The 21,920-nt window shown below is 31.6% G+C and overlaps 1 protein-coding gene across 5 annotated transcripts in view; it reads left to right on the forward strand.

Annotated features, from left to right (window-relative positions):
• The window catches only part of LOC124359730 (facilitated trehalose transporter Tret1), a 70,953-nt gene extending 50,115 nt beyond the window's left edge, over positions 1–20,838 (forward strand). For 4 of the 5 annotated variants that reach the window (XM_046812717.1, XM_046812715.1, XM_046812714.1 and 1 more), the window contains exons 2-7: positions 5,942–6,074; positions 8,790–9,049; positions 10,420–10,596; positions 13,458–13,658; positions 15,870–16,013; positions 18,619–20,838. In XM_046812717.1, the coding sequence (XP_046668673.1) occupies positions 5,981–6,074; positions 8,790–9,049; positions 10,420–10,596; positions 13,458–13,658; positions 15,870–16,013; positions 18,619–19,155 (1,413 nt within the window). In that variant the 5' untranslated portion in view covers positions 5,942–5,980 and the 3' untranslated portion in view covers positions 19,156–20,838. Of the gene's footprint in view, positions 1–2,875; positions 3,175–5,941; positions 6,075–8,789; positions 9,050–10,419; positions 10,597–13,457; positions 13,659–15,869; positions 16,014–18,618 lie in introns of those variants that run through there. The other variant, XM_046812713.1, reaches the window with a different exon arrangement.
• Positions 20,839–21,920: the final 1,082 nt, after the last annotated feature.

A 21,920-nucleotide genomic window follows, 5' to 3' on the forward strand; every position in this document is an offset into this window, starting at 1 on the left:
GTGCAATATCACATTTGTGAAGTGATTTCTTATCGATGCAGTTTCGCAAAGTTTGTGCGGCCTTCTTCAAGAGCGATATCGTTCAAAAAACGGTGGCAATCAATCAAAATTCTGTATCATATTTCACAAATAATCTACACTTGCCACGTAAATTGTAGTGTTTGAGGAATTGCTGTATTATTACCACGTGTGTTAAATACAGCCCTTTAAACAATTCTTATAAACCACAAATAACTTGTTTATTGTTTTTAATTTGTATCTTTATCTAATAAATTATTTATTATAAATTTAAATTTGAGTGAAATCCACATTCTTGACATATTTATTAGAGATTCCGCTACTTTATTCACTTCACTTGGTAACCCCTGGTTTTCTTATAATTGACCCTATAACTTTGACCAAAACCATAATAACATACGAGTAGTTATATTAATCCACAATTTTATATAAGATCACGTTCTTTTGAGAAGTTATCACACTCTTAAAATAACACCTTTATGCAGTTTTGAAAAAAATGTTATTGCTATTTGCATTAATACCAGTGGCGTAACTAGGGCTTGGATTTAGGGTAGAGGGTGAATCTTGTTGAGGAGCACACCAGGCATCTGAAGAAATCCAAATTTAAATCAATCAGATAAGCTTAATTCCAAATAAAACATTTTACTGAGTATTTCAAACGAGTTGAGTTGTTTTTATAAGTATATTTTTTTAAATCTGTAAGGCTTTTGGGGCAGTTCTGTGTCCTTCATTTCTCCCCTTAGCTATGCCCCTTAGTTTGCAACATCCAGGTCAATGTTCACATTATCCGTGCGGCATTGACAACGGTCTGTAATTATGCACTACACGTATAGTTTCCTATTTTGGTGGCTAGAGTGCTCTTGCTGTCCTTCTACAATAGCATGAATCGTTTCGGCAGGAGTCGTTTCACGATTTATTGCGTTTTGAATCGGAAGTACCGTACTTTTAACATGTATAGTGTCTATTTAAATATATACTTATTATTCAACTGAATTTCCTAATTTATGGTAACTATTACAAGGTGGCCAACTGTTTTGTATTTGTGTTAATCAATAATTATTTAATTCATATGGTATAAACGTATGAAATAAATTGGTTACTAAAAAAGCAGTAATACAATTAATAATAATAAAAATAAATGCTACAATAATATTAAAATAATTACAAACATTAGCATTGCTAACGAATGAAAATAATCGAATAGATAAAAATAAAACGAGAAAAACGACCGTAACAATATGATTAATGCGAACATATTTTTTCTAATTAAAGAAAATATATAGTCAAATTATTTATAGTAATTTCAAACTAAATACATAATGTTATTTTATTCAAAAACTTACATAAATATTTATGGTCTAGCAAGCGCAATGTTTTTAGAAATGTATGAAAAGTGATTGACAGAGAGCCCTGGCAGGCGGAGGGCGCATTCCCCCCTCTCTTACACGTTAGATTGCTGTTATATATTTATTTAAAAATGTTAGGACTTTTTTGGGGAGGGGGAGTTTTATTCCCCCCCATCCCCTCTTAGTTACGGCACTTAACACGACGATATAAGGACTGGTATTAATTGTCTGCTTCTTCAGGTGTTAAGAACTAAAACATCAGTTTAAATATGCAAAAAGTAATCAATTAGACACATGGTGATAATTTCACCAATGTTAAAGTCAGCAAAAAGTGTTACGTCAAAAAATACCTAAATCAAGCACGTACCTTATCTTTTGTTAGTGAGCACAAACCAAAATCATCACAGATGTGCCGCTTAAATAGCCGAGCAGACAGGATGACTTGTTTATCGGCATGTGTGGTTTAATTAACTTGTTTGTATGCTTAAACTTGTGTTATAGCATTTTACACCTGAAAAAGAAAAAAATAGCAATCCTCGAAACGTCGTGTATCTTTTATTGTAACATTTAACTACTGAAAATGTCAGTAATATGTAGGCCTACTGTTGTCCCTTCAAATTATCCATAATCAGTAATGCATTACGGAATTAATTAAAAGTAAATAAAACTTTGTAATATATTTTAAAAATTTTTTTTAACTTCCAAGCTCGGAATGTTTTATAGTCTGTAGAATGTCTTATTTTACGGTTGAGAGAATAAAATGATCTGCATCGATTGCATTTGCGATATACTGTATGGGTGAATGTCGTTGTCGACTGTCTGGCCAATGAGTGACCCAACCACCGCGGCACGTAACTTTGACTTGCTCGTATATTTAGGAGGATTCTATTTACCACCCATCAAAGGTCTAACTTGACAAAAATTCTTTAAATAATAATATGCATTAACTTAGTAGATTGGAAAACGTAATATACTGTGTAAGTATAATACTAAGGTAAAAATATCTTTGGAGGAATTTGTAAGGAAATATTATTTAATAATAATATTTAAGGAAGAATTAAAGTATTTTTAATTAGTAACATAATCACTTTTATTTCCTTGAAACAAGCTACAGTTTTTTTACCTTATCTTCAAGTTTTACAATTATTTACGTTTTTCATGTCTACAAATCCTTCTGTTCTGCTTAAATACAGCAAGTCGTACAGCAAATGTAAAATATTGCGGCAAAAATATTGCAGGAGATGCTGAAATTAGAAATTGGAATAAAGAAAAAACGTTAGATATAAAAAAATGTATGTATAAACTAAACGGCGATTTTTTTTTTCTAAGCAGTTTTTTTAACAGTAAATTTAAATTACCAAATTTGGAAGACCTGCAACCATTTGTGTATTCGTTATAGTTTAAGATTCTTCGTTTGATTTGTAAATTTAATTGTTCTATTGTGTCTTATGTTGTGTTGGCAGCAGTGTTCACCACTGTTCGCTTTGCTTTCACTGATTCAGATTCACTCCGTTGGTCAAAAGTTGCTGCAATCCAAGCAAGGCTGTGTATATTTGTGTAGGAATGAATTAGAACTTTACTGTCATCTGAAAGTAACACTATTTATTAATAGGTTTGGGTGAACTAGCCCAACAGATAGTTTTACTATTGCGTGGTTCGTTATAGATATAACCATTTCTCATTAAATACCTATCTACAAACCTATAAGTTTTAAGTTTTTGTGCAGCTATTAACTAGTAAAATGAGTGAGAGAGATATTTTGGTGGAAAACGATGAACTGGCTGTTAACTATGGTGCAGGCCCAAGCCAAGTAAGTCACTCTTCTAAAATCATTGCAGAATATATATTATGTAAATAATTATCTCGCAAATATATTTTGTCCGTTACGTTTTCAGTGGTCAGTTTGACTAGTCCGTTGCTCTTATCAGTGAATGTTGCTCAGCTGTTTAGATTGTTTATCATGATATGAATCTGGGGAATGTTATTGTTGGTCGTGTTTAATAATTTAAATTATTATTGAACTAAATGAAAAAATTATTGTAGATTTCAGAATGTGTTCAGAAAATGGTAATTGGTGAAATGTCTGGAATCCAGACCAATAACAAATTGTCTTTGTTATTTATTATATATAACTTTAAACCTATAGGCCTAATGTTTGTATTCTACAATCAAAGAGAATTTTGCATTATTATACCTATTCACCTTCTTGCTTACATATGCAGATGAATTAACCCATGTACTATACTATTATAATCAGATCATTGAGCAGCTCAAGTTGATTGTAAAGCAGACTTTTGTGGGTAATATGTAACTGAATGCATGGTCTTAACGTGAACAAACATGAAAAATATAATGAGAGTGTATGAAGAAAATGTAAGATGTAGTAAAGAAATGTGTCCTTTATCTCTGTAAAAGTTTGAAGTAAAGAATGTTTGTTAGGTACAAAAAATGCCACCTTGGGTCTGTGTCTAGAAAATGCACATCTAGAACCAAAACCTGAATGTAAAGAAATCTTTCCAGTTTATCTTTACAGTTCATTGTAATGAATTAAACTGCAGGAAATAATAAAAAAATGTAACTTTTTTGTGGCTACTGTTTTTGTTGGAAACGGTCGCCTTCACCAGTTAAGAGCATGTTTAGCCTCTATTTAGTAAAAAATTGGGCATATATAAAGTTTTGTGATTAAAATAAACTCATTCATTGGAGAGAACGGAGATCCGAAAGGTGACTGGTTTTATAACAGGTCATTAGATATTCCGAAGTCACCTGAACAGAATAGGCATTCCAGTTCAGGAAACACTGTGCAGGAAATGTGGCGAGGCTGACGAAACAGCCAAGCACGTCATATTTGAATGTCTGGGATTACAGAGCAAACGCTCAATATCCCTAGGTGTTCTTATGCATACGGAAGAGGGGTTGGAACAGGAAAGCATTGTTCAGAAGATCTCATGGTTTTGTAAAGGCTGGGATTTGATACAGCTTAAACCTGGGAGAGGGTGTACAATAAGCCGGATGGCTGAGAGGCAACTACCAGGCCTGGGAAACCTGGCCCTCTGTAACAAAAAAAAAAAAACTCATTCATTCAGCTCTGTATATGTACTGTATAAATGCTTGCCCTAAAAAAATAGCACCTGTTTGTTTTTTTTTAAAATATATAAACTACTACACACACACACTACACATATGTATAGTAAAATCCAGCTTCAAATAAGTTTTTTAATATTTTTCTACTGTAAAAAAAAACATTCTAAAAACTGATTCCATTTAGATAAAAATTGTTTTTCATTTTATTTTACAAAGAAAAATAATTGTAAGTTTACATTGTTCATACAAATTGAAACAATTAAATCATATTGGGTTATTACAAGAATTTATCATAATTTATGTACAGCAGAACAAATTAAATGAAAAAAACAGCTTAATGGTATCACCAATTGGGTTTGATACAAAACATAAGGGTTGGAGAAGTTCTGTGTTTTGGATATGGAGGTTTAAGCATGCTTTCCCTCACCTCAATGATCGTTTCACCCCTTCCAACGGGTTCCCCAAAAAAATATGTTGGATATTTTATTTCAATTGATAAAATGCATTAACAGTTTCCAGTCTTGTACTGTTGTAAGTATACAGACGGTGATGTGCTGTTTTATGTTGTTTTTTTTTAGCTATTACTTTGTTTGAAAAAGTAGTTGAGTTCTCTAATTAGAATGAATAATTGTGTTTGACCACAAGCTTCTCAATAAATTATATCAGTATTGTAAATAGAGCTATCGGGATATCTGTATTAAATGAATAATAGATTATATATCTGTATGTTTATAAATTTGACAAATTGGTATACAACATTGTCAAAATATAAGATCTGCATTGATTTTATACATGAACATACCTGATGTTACCTGCAAATTCATGCAAAATTTTCTACTTTAACAGGTGTATTAAAGGCGACCTCTTTTTTAAAAGCGTTTTTGAGGTAACATATAATAGTAATTGGAAGATATTTGTTCCAGAACTATTTCAGAATTGTTGAAGGTCAGAAGGTTTCAGACCTTATCAGTTTGTGAGAAGTATGAGATAACATGAATGTTCAGATGGAAGATATCATGGCATTTAACTTTTGCAGTATTATCTATGAATATATAAGTTTCTAACTTAAGCAAAGGGTGAAACTTTGAAATTGGGGAAAGTAACTGTTTTGAATTGTATTTGGCTACATGGTTTGTAGGCCTATTGAAAAGATAAAGCCTAGTGGGGCAGGACACTAAAGGCAAATAGCGAAAGAGTTTGTGTCTCTGAGATACTGTAATATGAATATCTGTGCAAAATTTCATGCTGAATTGCCTTCTAGTGGTCAGCATATTGAATCAATAACCAAAGGGTTAGCAGTTTGATACTCAGGCTCAAGGCTCAGCACTTAAGTGTGTCAAGGCTCAGATAGGAGAGTTAACTCCCTTCGCAGACTTCCACTTGGCTAATAAGGTTGATACACATGTTCCAACAAAATTTTGTAAAATAGAAAACACCAAAAATACACAGAAATATGTAAACTCCAAACTAATCCTCTCTATGTTTTATTCCAGGAATTCAAAGGAGACGAACGTGAGCCTCTTCTCCGTGAAATGGAGGAATCAAAGATAGGGATAAGTCATCAGACGCTGGTCTCTAATGTTGCCGAAGCTGCTAAGTTTCCCCAGTATTTCGCTGCTCTTGTGGGTACGTCTCCAGTTTTGGATTGTGTGATAGGGTAAAATTTTATTTGTCTAATATGGCACTTTGTATTCATGAATAAAATTAGTTTCATCAAAATGCTATCTTTCATATAAAATGAAAGGGATTTCATCCTTGTCTAGGATGGAATTCCCTCTCCTTTTTCGATTGACTAAGGAAAGCATGCAACATACTTCAAAATTTTAATCAATACAGTACATAGCCCAAGAAACATTCAAATTTGGCTTTAAGAATTTCGGTTGAACTTTATACTGATATTTGTGTACTATTAATGTGAAATGTAATTAAATTAAATAGTTCATTGGATTTTGTAAGGTTTCTTTACTTTTCGTAACACAGCAACCACCATATTCAATATCTGCACAACAATAATGCTGTCTATATTAAAACTTGCTTTACCTCTCAATGTTGGTGTGAAGTTAGCATAAATGAATTTGGTTTAGATAAAAAGCACTCTCAATTTAGTTTTTGATGAAATAACTAAAGTTTCAAAAGCTGAACTAGTTGAAAACAGTGTTACATAAGTGATTTTGTTTGTAAAGTGCCAACAAGTCCAAACATCTAATAGATCCATTCAGCTACATTACATTTCTTGTAATCCTCCAGGCCCATCTGGACTGTCGCTGTAATTCAAGATAATACTGATATGATAGGAGGGGACCTTTTAAACTCTGATACCACGATGTGTCATAAATCAACAAATATTCGTGTTGGAACAGATTATGCTTGGAACAGATTATGCGTTAAAGGAAAAATATTAAAAGTAAATAGCTAAACACTGGAAATTAAACTGTGTTCTACTTCATAAAAACAAAAAGGAGTAGTGTGTGCAGGTCCAATATTGTAAACTAAAAGTTATTTTTTATAGACTTACATTTCCAACTTGCCTGGGATTGTTGTGTAATTTTTTAGAAGCCCTTCTTCTAGTTGACCTAATCGTAAAATACAGTAGTTACAAAAAAGAGAAACTAGACATTAATTCCTTTTACGGCATTGCCTACTTCCTGAAGTATATTTTGATTTGTTATTCGTGTTTGATAGGTTATCTTTCTATTAGAGGTACCAAATTAATAAATTTGATTCAGTCCTTCTGAACAGACTGGTGCCAGTCTTGAGTTTGTATTGTAGAAACTTCTCAATGAAGATGTAGAGCCCATTAAGATTTCCCCAACAGTACCACGTATGTCATGATTATGAAACTTTAAATTTTACCCTTCACTTCTACCTTGCTGGCAATATATGGTGGGTGTTATTAGATGGGTAACTGAACAAATTTCCAATATCCTAGCTAAGGTTTTCACAATAACTCTTACAAACTAAAATATTTGAAAACTGTAACTATTCCTAACTCCGTTAGGTTTTAACCCTCACCAACCTTTAACAATTTGTGTAGCCAAAAAGTAACCAGTGAAAATTAAAATGCTCATAAAAACTTTTTCTGTAATATCTCACATACCATAATTCTGATAATTTCTGTTTCACCCCTTCCCCCTCTACTTTCATGTCTGCTATATATGAGTAGAGGTGTTACTATTATAATCCAGTGAAAACTTTTGATTTATACATAAACAAATTTTCCATAACGGTCCATGCAAGATTGGAATTGTTAAGATTACATGTAGTCTATTGTTCTAACAAGAATTAAAAAAGTTCAGCCTTTAAACACAATATACAATAGATAAAGTTATAGCATCGTTTGAAACATATAGTAGCCTATACTATATAAGCAATTCTATGTTCATCTTTTGGCTAAATAAATCGATACTCTATAATAAAATAGTAACTATATATGAGTCGAGCCATAGTAATATAGTAATCGGTAATTTGAAAACTTAAATAACTAATATAAAAAAACAAGCAATCATCAATGTAATAAAAAGATTTTTCATTAAGCTTTTTTTCCAAACTGACTTAAATTTATATCTAAGCTTATTCAGGAAGCTTATTAAGTACGTTAATTTTATGGTACATATGAGTTTATATAGTTATTAATTTCTAATATAGTCAAATACGGTGAACTAATTTACACTGTACAAATACATACAATTCAATTATTCCGTGAAATTGATGTAATAATTTCCTATAAGAATGAAATTGATAGTCAACTATGTTACTTTTGATGGAGGTTGGTAAGAAATAAATTTAAAATGGTTTTAATTTGAATGGTTGGTAAATACCTTATGGAATTTATATTATATTTTAATTAAAAGCTTCACGAAACAAAAATTTATGTACCATATTGGTTTTTGTGATTTTAAATTGAATGATATTACAAATTAAATAATTACCAATTAAAGCTCTATCTTCAAGATTAGTATATTTGTATTTATAACAAGTAGTGTTCCACATGCAATTAAACATTTAGCAAAATTACATCATTTTCTCGTACCTGAACAATGATCATTTTTTCTTAGTCCAATGTGGAGGAAAATATCCTTGCTAGGTCAATGATAAAAGAGAGAGTTAAGGCAAGTGACAGAGATAATTTTCCATTCTCCCATTCAGGGTTAACTGCTCCTTTCTCCTCCACGTCTCACAGATTACTTACCGTCAACCTTTGGCTTCAAATTGACTGATCTGAGGAAAAAAATGTTTTTACAAACTTAATATAAAGCTGCAAATTTTTAGTTACCTTCAGGTGTGGGCTTTTAATAGCAGTTATTTATTTAAACTATCACTGAACTAACACTATTGTTATAGCGACACTCGGAGGATTTATCAGTGGGAACTGCCTGGGATGGACTTCGCCAACAAACGGGCCATTGATCAAGGACAAAGAATACGGGTTCCCAATCAATGATGATGAATTCTCATGGATCAGCTCTATCATGGCGGTGGGGGCTCTGGTGTCGGGCCCTATGGTGGGTTGGCTCGTGGACAAAGTGGGGCGCAAGAATACCATGCTTATACTGGTATTCCCTGCTGTCATAGGATGGGCCTTCATGGTATGGGCTGAATCGGTGAGTACCTCTGAGATAGTTATTCTTACCATCTCATTTCTAGTGTTAATACCAATTTTATGGACAGATAGCATGGGCATGGGCAAGTTGAAGGTTTTGATTTTTTGCTAATCTGACAATCTAATCAGCTATATTTTCATACGATTATCTAATTATATATGTGTTTTTCATTAGCAATGCTATTTTTATGATGCATTTTAGCAAGAAATAAGTTAAAAACATCTCTTTATATTAAAAAAATATAAATTTTTTATTAAAAAAGTTTAAAAAATAATATAAATTAATTAAATTTTATTATTTAGCCTTCATAAAATAAGATGGCTGATGTCAAAATTTGTTTTCAATATTATTATTTATAGTTAAAAACATTTTAGTTCTAAATTTGATTATAAAGTGATGTATTATTTGATTGTTACTGTCCTCATCATCATCATCATCATCAGACGTTTCCGTTATCACGGGTCGTCGTACACAGCCTCCTCCACTTTTGTCTATCATTCCAGGTCTCCTCTTCCTCCACCTGTATTTTCTGTAGTCCCCTTCTCTCTATGTGTTTCCACACTTGGTCCTCCCATCTTCCTCTCGGTCTTCCTCTTGGTCTTCTTCCTCCTTCTCCAGTGCTATTCTAGGCATTCTATTATCTCCCATCCTCTTCACATGCCCCATCCACTATCCTAAAAATCACTGTTACTGCACTGTTACTGTCCTAAAAATCAATAACCCACATTACTCTACTGATACCTATATAGGATACCCTGGTAATGTTCATTAACTATCTTTACTCACCATGGTCTCAAATAATCTACAGTCAAATTTGAGTTAAGCAATGTTTAGTGATTTAAAAATTACAATTAACTAGGAATATTTGAGTAACACCCTATTGAAATAAAATAATAAATATTTTATTTGAAATTAATCTAGGCTCAAGAGTTTTAGTACGCTAAACTAGAAATTTTTGTATGCTTGAGCCTCAAAAGTGTTGGTTTTATGCTGAATTTACAGCAGCATATATCTGCATTTAAATAATTAATTACTAAGAACCTGACCAGTCCTTCTTACATTTTTGTTGTCCGTTCGTGTGATAACTATAGATAGAAAGGTCTCATAAACTTAAAACTTGGTATGTAGATTTCTCTTGGTCTCAGGAAGAACACTATTGATTTTTGGATCATAGGTCAAAGGGAAGTTCATTCATCTGTCAATCCATCTATCTATGTATTAACTTTTGATAGAAAAGTCATAGAGACTTGAAACTTGGTACATAGATTTCTAAAAATAGGTATTATATGTGTAGCATATTCAAACTTGAACATATTAATGTTTAAAATGCCTGTATTAAATTTATAATGATATTGGTAATGTGATTTCAGGTGTCCATGTTCTGCATTGGCAGATTTGTCTCTGGGCTGGCAGGAGGCGGCTATACAATAGTCGTTCCCTTGTACACCAACGAATACTCAGAGACCAAAATCAGAGGAACTCTAGGAACCTACTTCCAGCTCATGCTTAATGGGGGCATTCTGTTCACCTACGTCTTTGGCTCCATTGTGAGTATATACTTGATAGCATGAATTACTGTAAACATTTAGGAACAACAGGTTTTCTATTTTATATGTATATCTCTTGTCTATGTTTTCCATTTATTCAAATGTATCTTCTTCCATATAAAGCTTAATTTGGTTATTATTTTGAGTCTTTCATCTTTTATGTATTTGTTTTAGAAACTATGCTTAGTAACACACAAAGTAACACTGACCATATTTTTGTACCTATTCCAATTTATCTTCTGTATTGTTACTCTGTAAGTTTTCTGGAAAATTATCATCAATTGGGCCTTTGTAAGTTCTTAAATGGTATCAGAGCTATAGGATGAATCGATATTTCTTGGTTTGATACCTACGGACACCTGTCTTATCTACATCGTATCATTTCCACACTTCAATTTAATGAGTCGATTTTTCAGGTTCTTTTCTGGCACATTTTGACATGCTATTTAAGTAAAAATAAGCGTCTTCTTATTAATACATTTTATTCATAACTAGCGGGCCCGGCGCGCTTTGCTGCGCATTTCAATAATTTTTTGCAAAAGTTGCCCGCGGCTTCGCACGCAATTTCCCGTTGAAAACAGTACACTATATTCACTTATTCTTTTTCTATCACATTCTAAACATTGCTGAGATAATTGATAGTCGTTCCATCGTGAGCCTCTTGGGCGTATTATGAAGGTATGTACCATATTCCTGCCTCTATCTAGCTGTTACCCAACGGCTTCGCACGCAAATCTTAAGAACCGAAGTCCTTATATTACTTAGTAAATTTTTTTTTTTTTACTATAATAAATTTTAGATTAAATTAGTTATATCTCCGATGCCACGATTGAGCTTGCTTTGTTGTCTCGATCGAGAGAATATGTACACACGGAGTTTTGAGAACCATACTTCTGTCAAAAAAAACAACTAAGGTTGATTTTATAACATTCTTTATATTTGTAGCCAACGTAAGATAGTAATTATGATATCTGCATTACTCTTCTGATCAAGCATGAGCATGGTTTATATTAAATAAATATTGCAGTTAAAGGTGAATTTTTACGTCAAATTTGAATTGTATTATCTGGATAGTAAAGTCTATGTTTAACAGTGATTGCAAAAACAGTTTAAACAAAATTTGTCGTTTCTCTTAAGCTTACTCTATGCTTTAAAACTATAAGTGTAATATATGTTTACAAAGAACAGCTGATTAAAAATTTGAAAAAACGTTAACATATGTTTGCTGCAATGCATTTCTTATGGGTATTTCTGTAACCAGTGGGGCGGAATCCTGAATTGGGAAAGGGATGGGCATAGCTTATAAACCTTCTCCGTGGAAAAATACATATACGTACAAATTTTCATCATGATCGGTCCAATAGTTCACGATTCCATAAAGGACAAACATACAAACATTCATTTTTATATATATAGATATACATGAATATTGTTAAATGCAACAAAAAGTTTTACTAATTAGACCCAATTTGGATGACCGAACAAGTCTGTTTACACAATTACATTGTTACACATTGTTAACATTATGCCAGAGGCTGGTGTGAAATTCTAGAATGCTGATTACTTCTAGAATGCCTCTGATGATACCACTCTTGGCACCAACCTGTACACTAATACCTTGAAATGCCTGACTACAATATTACAGTTTCCACATTGGTAGTTAATGTGCATTTTGTAGTTAATTGGCTATTATAAGTGAAAGCAATTTATTATGTTGTAGTAGTAAATAGTGAAAGTGGTTCTATGACTACCATGAATAGTGAACAGATGTCTGGGTCAGTTATCAGCAGATGCACTGTCAGCTGGTGTATTACTGCTCTCAGCTGTTTGACACATTTCCTCTTGCTGTCTGTCAGGTGGTGTAGTGTTTAACAGCAGTGAGATGGCTGAGATATCACATTTCATTTAGTAAACTAATTAAATACAGAAAATTGTGTTGGCTAGGGGCAATAAATGAGTATTGTTTCCATAACCTGATAAGTATTGAAATATAACCTTGTCACTGGACAGAGATTAATTTATCAACGGCTTGTGTAACTGAAAACACTGACATGGCTGTACAGCCCAAACACGAGGAGGCTGAGATGGAAACAGCCAAAAGAACTCAACAGCAAAACCTGAAAAAACATGCACTTGTAAGAACAGAAATAAGACCACAAAGACAAATACAGTAATAAAAATGCATCACAGTGTTGATTTTGAATCATTGAAATCATTTATAATTCCAAATCTTCATTAATATCTATGTAATTATAGGATATTCCAAGACTAAATATAATGTTTATTTTATTTTAAATTTGGCTTCTTAATTCTTCCACTTTTAATCAATTGTTAATCCTACTTGTTAATTTTTTTTAGCTTGATACATTTATAAAATCACCCTCAGATATTTACATATATATTGATATCACAGCCTAGTAGTATATGTCAGCCTAAAAAACAAAAATTCACCATTTTCAACTAAGTAGTTGTTCTTTAAAATGGCTGATATTGATTCAACTTTTATTTACATGTCTTGATGGTACACTGTAAGTATGTCAAGCTAAAACATCTGAACTTAGGCAAAATTATTGTTTGATGATTTTAATCCTCTAAAGCTAACAGGATTTATCTATTTTTAGAAGTATTTCAAGAAAAAATGTTTTTTCTGGAAACTACCAATATTTTTTAATGGATTCTTTTTATGTCAGCAACGTTTTTATTACATGTACTAAATGTTTTTAAGAGAAAACCGTCCAAACACATTTGCAAATGTTTATTAACCTCTCGGGAATCAAACCTGTGACATTGGCTGCAGCTACACTATGGTAAAGTTATAAATACTTAACAGATTACTCACACTTGTTATTTTTGTGCTGCAGGTGAACGTGTTCTGGCTAACGGTTCTATGTGCCATTGTTCCGATCGTCTATGGTGCAGCAATGTTGTTCCTACCAGAGTCACCCATCTACTACCTCAAGACCAAGCGAGTGGAGGAGGCTCGCCAATCCCTACAATGGTTCCGGGGCAGAGGCTACGATGTCGAGCCTGAACTTGCCATCATGCAGAAGAACATTGAAATTGTAAGAAAACAGTTATCATTTCAATTTCTTCCTTTTTTCCTACGGATAGACAGAACTTTGCATCAGTACTGTATTGCTTTATTTTGATTACTGACTATAAAATTAATAAAAAATATAATGAATAAAAAGAAAGTTTTATAAATTTTCTTCAAAAATATTCATTTTTCTCTTAATCAATTCTTAGTGACAGATATATAGGTGAAGTCATACTTATTCTCTTTTAACATTTGAAAATTATAAATATATATTTAGGAGTGTTTCCTAATTTTAAACAAGATGTTTTTGGTTTTAATTAGCTTTGGCGTATTAACCTTGAAGTGGCAGTCATTTGACTTTAAATGACAGCCTATTTGTGGATGTAACTTAAGTTATTTTAAACATATTATATCATACATAGTACACCAGTTGTAATGTGTTATACATTACTTTTTGGGGAAAAGGAAGGAGAATAGTTTTTTTAGTTAGATTGGCTAAATATTGTTTATATGCAAAATTATGTCTTACCTGAATTTATTGAAAATTTCATGTTACATAAAGGAAAATTTTTATTTTAGTTTTGAAATATTTTCTTCTTAGAATTGTAAAATACTGAGACAGTCAAAAGCTGCCCCCCTATAATAAAATAAATAAATAAATTTAAATACGGTATATATATTTATATTTATTTATTTATTTTATTATAGGGGTTCATTTATTTATGGGGTTTGTAGAAATGTATGAAAAGCAACTAAATTTATGTTTTAAAATCATTAAAAAGTACACAATATCCAAAAATGAGCATTTTGGGAAGTTCAGATAATTATTTTTATTGCTTACTGGTGTGTTTCACACACAACAGTTCTCATAGTATATCAATGAATGAAACACATACTTTAAATAAATTTCAAGTGTCCTCTTTAGTGCAACAAATAATCACGGATAGCAACCATACAACTGAATTGGACTGGGGCATCAAGTTTTAAGTAATTGCTGCCATATAAATGGCTGATTTAGCCATATTTACATTTTACATATTGCAAAGAAGAGTTTCTATGGAAAGGACTGAAACTTGTGTTTAAAATAGGGCTTTGATCACTCGATTACATGATTTTGTGTACTGTATAAAAAGAAACAGTGTCCCGACAAGACAAATTGATGATTATTCACCAATCGCCAACCTTAATTTGTGTTTTATCAGCAGATAACTATTAATTGTCATCCTAAGTGTTAATAAACTGTTTGCACTGTGTAATTGATTATATTTAATATTTATGCATGATCATGTTAAAATATGAGTTATAAGTTTTTAAGATTTTAAAGGGTTTTGCTATTGATTAGTTTTGATATTACATTGTGATTTTGTCTGAATTAAAAAAAAATACATACAAGATGACAATAAATTAAGGCCAAGAATTGAGTAATCAATGTGATTTAAAATTAATCTTATTTTTGAGACGTCATATGCATGTTAAAAATAATGAAAAACTCAACTCGAACAAACATTACTTGCAAAAGTAGCATATTATTTTGACTAGCAAATCAGTCTTGAATGGTATACGAGTATTTGCACTACAGTCCCGCTAATGTACATTTTTAATTCAAAAATATAGATAACTCTTACAATGTTAATGAAAATTACAAGATTATTAACAGGTTTTAAAGTTGAAGTTGGTTAATTCTGATGAGAATATACAATATACAAAATATATGGGGTGTAAATTAAGTCCAGATACGCCTGGATTTATTCCAAATGGATTGAGATATCAATATACAATCTTCACCATACTTATTAAAATACTTTTTTGGATTTTTTTAAGGATTACAAAATTTGTATCCCCTTTACAAAGTGGATAGAATGGGGTAACTTTAAATTTTAAATTGCAATCCCTATCTTGTCGTTTTAAAGGTCTATTCAATAGAAACACAATGATATGAAGAAAATATCTCTACCACGTCCCTAGCAAAAGTTATGGGCAAATAAACTCCTTACATCTCGCTACATATTAATCAGGTTGAGCAAAATTTGCTATCTCAGATCTGAATAAAAAATGAGCGATCATATTTACAGGAATTTCGTTTTGTAGCCTTTATTCTGAGGATCAAATTACTGATAAAGTTTTAATCCATTATCAAGATAACTCCTAAAATACGAGTTTATATTTTAGATGTGTTGCTGGTCCGTCATTTATGATATTGTTTCTTTAAATATCTTAATGTTGTACAACTTTGCAGATGGAGAGTGAGAAGGTAACAATCTTGGAGGGTTTCTCGACAACAGCTGCCAAGAAAGCTCTAGTAATCGGTATTGGAGTGATGGTTTTCCAGCAGTTGAGTGGAATTAATAGTGTTATCTTCTACACAACATCAATATTTACTGTAAGTATGTTTAAGAAAGCAAGAATAAAATAAAGTAAGGCTGAAATATAACTGTTGTAGATTGGGACAGGGTAGGAATACGAGCTATATTCAACTGGTTAGAACACTTGTTGGAGTCACTTAGTGGAACCTCAAAAAGTTGCTGCATTACATTTTGTCATACCCCTGCTAAAACTTGAAAACACTGTTCTTTCAGCTAATGTACGATTTTGGGGCCAATAAAGTTACAAGGAGCAATATAAGAATTGAGTAGGAGAGTTATCAAGCCTGTGTATTTTGATACTTAGCCTAAATCTGCTTGACAAGTTGCAATTCGTGAGCTGGAGCGTTATTCTGATGGAGTTGCCAATTCACACTTTGATGCATTTATGGCCTCCTTCAAAGAGAGGCATTCTGTAACTGATGTAACACTTCATGATAGTATTCCTTAATGACTGTTTGATTCTGTGATGTTTGCCATCGGAGATATGATACCAATCTGGATACTTTTTGAATGGATCTTGTATGTGGCAATTCTCCGTTACTTTGCTTTGGAATATTTTTAAATTCTCTAATTTTTTAATGCATTGTATAAATAAGAGAGTGTCATTCGGGGAGAATGTGAACATTTTCGTAATAATATTTTGAACTGATAATCATTTCAAAAATTGAAGATTATAACTAAAATTTGAATAAAAATAAAGTTTTTCAATTGTCATAATACTGTAAAGCTTACAGTATTAAAATGGGCTGGTAAAAAAAATAATACTCTTTATTATGAAGAATGAGAATAAAAATAGCAATACAAATACTTTTAAAGTACAAAAAGTATTATTGAAAGAAATTTAAGGTAATAGTCTCTGGATAGTTTTAAAATCCATATAGTTTTAACATCATATTTCAAAAATATAGTATTTTTTGCTTGAGGTTACAAAATTTTATTAAACTAAAATGATGGATTAGAAAACAATAGATTAATAGTAACTATATTACTATTATTTTCTATTATGTACTCAAAATATAGAAAATAGATTGAATACTTGGTGAGAAAGACTCACACAATCAAGAAATTAACACTTATAACAAAAAATATTATTGATTTAAAGCCATCACTATAAATATGAAACTTGTTAAATTTAAATATAACTTAAGATGCATATTTAAAAAGTATACAATACAATTATTATTAATTAATATTTTTGACAAATGCATCAAATTTTTTCTTCTTGCATCAGGGAAAAGTGCTATAATGGTAAAAGAAAACAATCAAATAGTTTTAGTAAAAAGATTCCTTGACCATTCAGGTAAAAAATGGAATTCTCAGAAATGTCTATAATCACCATATATGTGTTTACAGAAATGTATCAGCAGTTACCAAACTGCTGTATTGGTTTCGACCATTCAGCATTAAATTGTAGCTGGGGAGAGTTTAGAAGCATTGGTTTAAAACTTATAAGTATCCATTTGTAGGTTAAAAACCATATTACAGTAAAAGAAAATTGTTCTAAGTAATGCTCTAACAAAATGTGATTTTATCAGATGAGATAACAAAGTGAGTGTACCATGTTAGGGTGTAAATACTGTATGTACAGATGTGTCCATATGGAACCACTATGCTGTTAAGGGTTAATGTACTTCATGAAGTAGGTTATAATTTTGTTTGTTAAGCTATAATTACTAAGAACCAAGTTATAAATACATTGTACAATATTTAAGAAAATAGTTCAATGATTCAAAGTATTTCAATTATTTCCCTTATTAAAACCATTGTGGGGTGGTATAAACCTCCAACATTACCCCAAAATTACTTTACTTAGCTTTTGCCCTCAAACAAAATATCTATGTAATTCCGTAAAATGTTGTCACTGAATTTACCACATTTATTTAGATTGCAAGTACACATTTTTGCATACTACTTTGGATTTAGTAACACTAATCTGAATCTACTCAAACCAGTTTTTCAGAGCTGTAAGCTCAGATTTTAAATCAAACCATGCACAATTTTTACCATGGAATAAGAACTTATGTGTTAACTCAACTGGAGTTTTTTAATATTTAATAAATGAAAGTAGAACAAAATTTTGAAGTTATGATTTAAATATAGATAAACCCAGTTGTTGTTTTTTAAAATATTTGGTTTTAATATCTAATTCTCTGAAGCGTAATGTGGCAGAGCATGGAGTCTGTTGTTTTGTTATATACAACAAGAACTCAATTTTATCTTTGAAAGAGGTATCGTACACTAACACATTTGATTCTCAAATAATTTTAAATAATTTTTTACCTAGCCAGATGAAAAGCCAACCAATATTTTATAATGAGATTATTAACAAAATGTATTGTTGAGAGCATTACAATGATTGTTAACTGTAATTAAATTTATGTAATGTAAAATTGAACAACCTCTGAGTAAAGGCTTCCAAGATCAAGATCCTCAGAGCTATGAGGGGTAGGTAATGCGTTGTGATCCTAGGTGAAAATATCATGTGATAAAGAAAAAAAGGAACCTTTATGCTCTTTTTGTCTGTTTCTCATTCATTCCACACAAATTTTGGGTATGATAAGACAGATTAATCTTTGTACAATTTGCCAAGAAGTGTATTGATGATGAATTTACAATTTCCAGAGTGCTGGTGCTTCATTGAACCCCAGCATACAAACCATCATCGTGGGTATTGTGGCCGTTGTCGTCACCTATATCTCCACCCTCATTATAGACCGCATGGGGCGTCGTCCACTGCTTCTCATATCCGATTTCTTCATGGCCATCTGCACGTTCTTCCTCGGCCTCTACTTCTTCTTGCAGACGAATACCAGCTTCGATGTCACCACCATTAGCTGGTTGCCCATCCTATCCGTGTGCGTGTACCTGGTCATGTTCTCTATAGGATTTGGTCCAATACCGTGGATGTTCGTCAGTGAAGTGTTTCCCCGTAAAATAGCTGGCTACGCTTGCTCATTGTGCTGCATGGTCAACTGGCTCGGGGTATTCCTCGTTACGAAGTTTTTCTCTGATATAAATGCTGCAATCGGAACCTATGCATCATTCTGGCTGTTCACTATAATTTCCGGGATCGGCACAGCCTTTGTTTATTTCCTTGTGCCAGAAACAAAAGGAAAGACCGTTGAAGAAGTTCAGGTACTGCTAAGTGGTGGAAAATAACCACCATTACTATATATAAGAGTGGAATTTTAATAGTACTCTGTTCTTTGGTTAAGTCATAGATGCATATTATTTATTACATGTTACTCAAATTGGTGAGTACTCAAAGTGTTTATAAACTTAATATGTAAAATATATTAACATTTAAACTTATGTAAATAAAAGTAAAACAAACATCTTTTGGGTACAACCTTCATTTATTTTTTTTAATTTAGCAAAAGCAAAATAAAGTTATTTTCTGTGCTTTGTATAGTTAAACCTTCTAGTCAAAAAGTGTTTATTTAAAATTTAACCATTAACAAATTTTGTTAGACTAATTTCCAGTTGAGACCAACTAATACTATTTTTGGCTGTGAATTGATTAAGAAGCACTTCTAATCAGATAACTAAACAATGTGCCAGGTATTATTTATACAGATTTTAAATAGACTGTACATATTTAGAATATCCACTTAGGGATTCTTTTAATATTTTGTGTGGAGGCAGCCTATCAGCATCAGCATCACAAATCAAAATAATTGTACTAAAATAAATCCAAGATTGCGTGTGGCAACTTGATCAAAAGTATTCGTGTATTGTATATAGTGCTTCAAATTTTAAAATATATGTAAGATAAATCAATATATTTTTCTAATGTTTAGTTTTAATGTGACTAGTGAACTACGAAATCAGCTTAATTAAAAAAAGTATTCTGTGATACAGTATGTATGTTATTTAAAATTTAAGACAAGAAAGGTACTTGTTACTCAGTTTAAACGTGGAAAGTTTGTGCTATTGAGATAAGTCATTCACAAACAGAATGCAAATGTGGACTTTTTCTTGTAACATTCATTGCTTTTCCCAATAAATTTGGCTTATTGAGCTTTTACCATTCAAAATTTCCTCATAACATTTGTGATAAGAATGTATTTCTTATAAGTATGTATTTTTTTGCCTCAAGAAGAAAAACCATTTGCATAGTTGAAGTGTTAACCGAAAATAATCTTTTAATAAGGTACCTTTTATGAAAACTGCACTAATTGTTACAAGAAGTTTACGAAAGGTAATTTTGTGTTCTTTAGGAATGTTTATTAGTAAAGAACAAATACTAAATGAACTAAAATGAATGTTTATTTCAGTAACAGAATGAATGAAATTCACTGTCAAATTTATCACACCAATTAGGCGAATTTTAACAGTCCTAATTAAATTGATATCAGAAACTTTTGCAATGGAAAAATTCAAGTTATAAATATTAACTGAACTCTGTTGTAATAAAATGTGTTTAGATGGATAATAATCAAATCATAAATGTGTCATGGTAAAATATGTGCCACATATGTCTGATTTCACACTAGTTGAATCTACTGAACTAAGTGATTGTAACAGAGGTATGATGATAATTGTCCTGTAATTAATTAAATCACATCAACAGTTGTACCTAAGTCTTATACAAACCATTTCTACCTTAAAATTTAAAAATATTAATTTTTAAAAGTAATTAGATTACTTTTTTGAATGTACATTCTTATAGAACTTTTAAGCTATGCACAGTAAAGTTAAGCTGATTTAGTCTAGAATAAGAATATTGTGATCAATGATATTTTGTAAATAAAGCGAATGTAGAGTGTGAAAAGAGAATATTGTGATCACGGATATTTTGTAAATAAATAGTCTTTTAATAAATATATTTGTATAACAAAACATGTGTTTTTTTGTTTCCATGAAAGTTTACTTGTTTATGGATAAAATTTGTGTCTAAGTGTTTATTGTTCAAGTATGTATAAAACAAATATTACATTTACACAAACAGTTCTATTTTGCAGATTTTGCGAGTGAGGCAAATCGCCATGAGGTATAGCTGTTGTACTAACTAACTGTAATACTTTTTTCTCTTTTCCTCCTAATTCTATTCCTCAGAATCCAATGAAATTATTTCAAACTTTGTAAAATGCCCCAAAAGGGTCCAATTTGGAGGGTAAGGGTTCTTTTTGAGAAATTTTCAATTTCATGGGTTGTGTAACTCATTAGTTTAAAGGTCTATTTACACTTTTTTTTTCTCTTACTGTTTAAAAATGGCAGCCGAAAAACATAATTACAAGATTAATAATGACATTAGTTTGCCAACAGCACATAACAAGGTGGCACCCAATATACACTTGTAGGACTGAGAAGCCTCCTACGGTTAAAAAGGACTATTCTGGCCGTTTAAATTCACTTCTGGTCTGATGTATTTACAGTGCCACAGTTGAGTTTGCTTTATTGCCACGATTAAAAAAATACATGCATATTATGTCAGCCAAAGTTATTTATGGTGTTATAGAACTTCAGTCAAGTCATCTACGTCTGACGCTTGTAATCTACTTGTGGTATAAGGCGAAGAGTGGAAAATCCTTACAAGTTCATGCACAATTCCAAAATAATTGTTTATAATACGTTTTGTAAGAAATCTCTATTCCGGACAATAGTATAGGAACGAATTGCTTATTAAGGTAAGTTAGTGTTGATTCCTCTGATTTTCCCATAGGCCACTTGTAAAAACACCATATCACGATGTTAAGGAGCCAACCAACCACTTTGAGTACTTTAGTGCAAACAATCACAGCTTTGTTCATTACGGTGGGTTTTATAACAGTGTTCAAATAGTTTTTCAAATGCATTAAAAGGTTTAAATTTATCACTTGTGTAATCTATACAACATTACATGTACAACAGTACATTAGATAGGTACCTCTATTTGCTATTAACACTACACATTGATAAAGTGCAATGTTTCAGCCTCTTTT

This window comes from Homalodisca vitripennis, chromosome 4 (genome assembly GCF_021130785.1).
Source record: "Homalodisca vitripennis isolate AUS2020 chromosome 4, UT_GWSS_2.1, whole genome shotgun sequence".
Classification (NCBI taxonomy): domain Eukaryota; kingdom Metazoa; phylum Arthropoda; class Insecta; order Hemiptera; family Cicadellidae; genus Homalodisca; species Homalodisca vitripennis.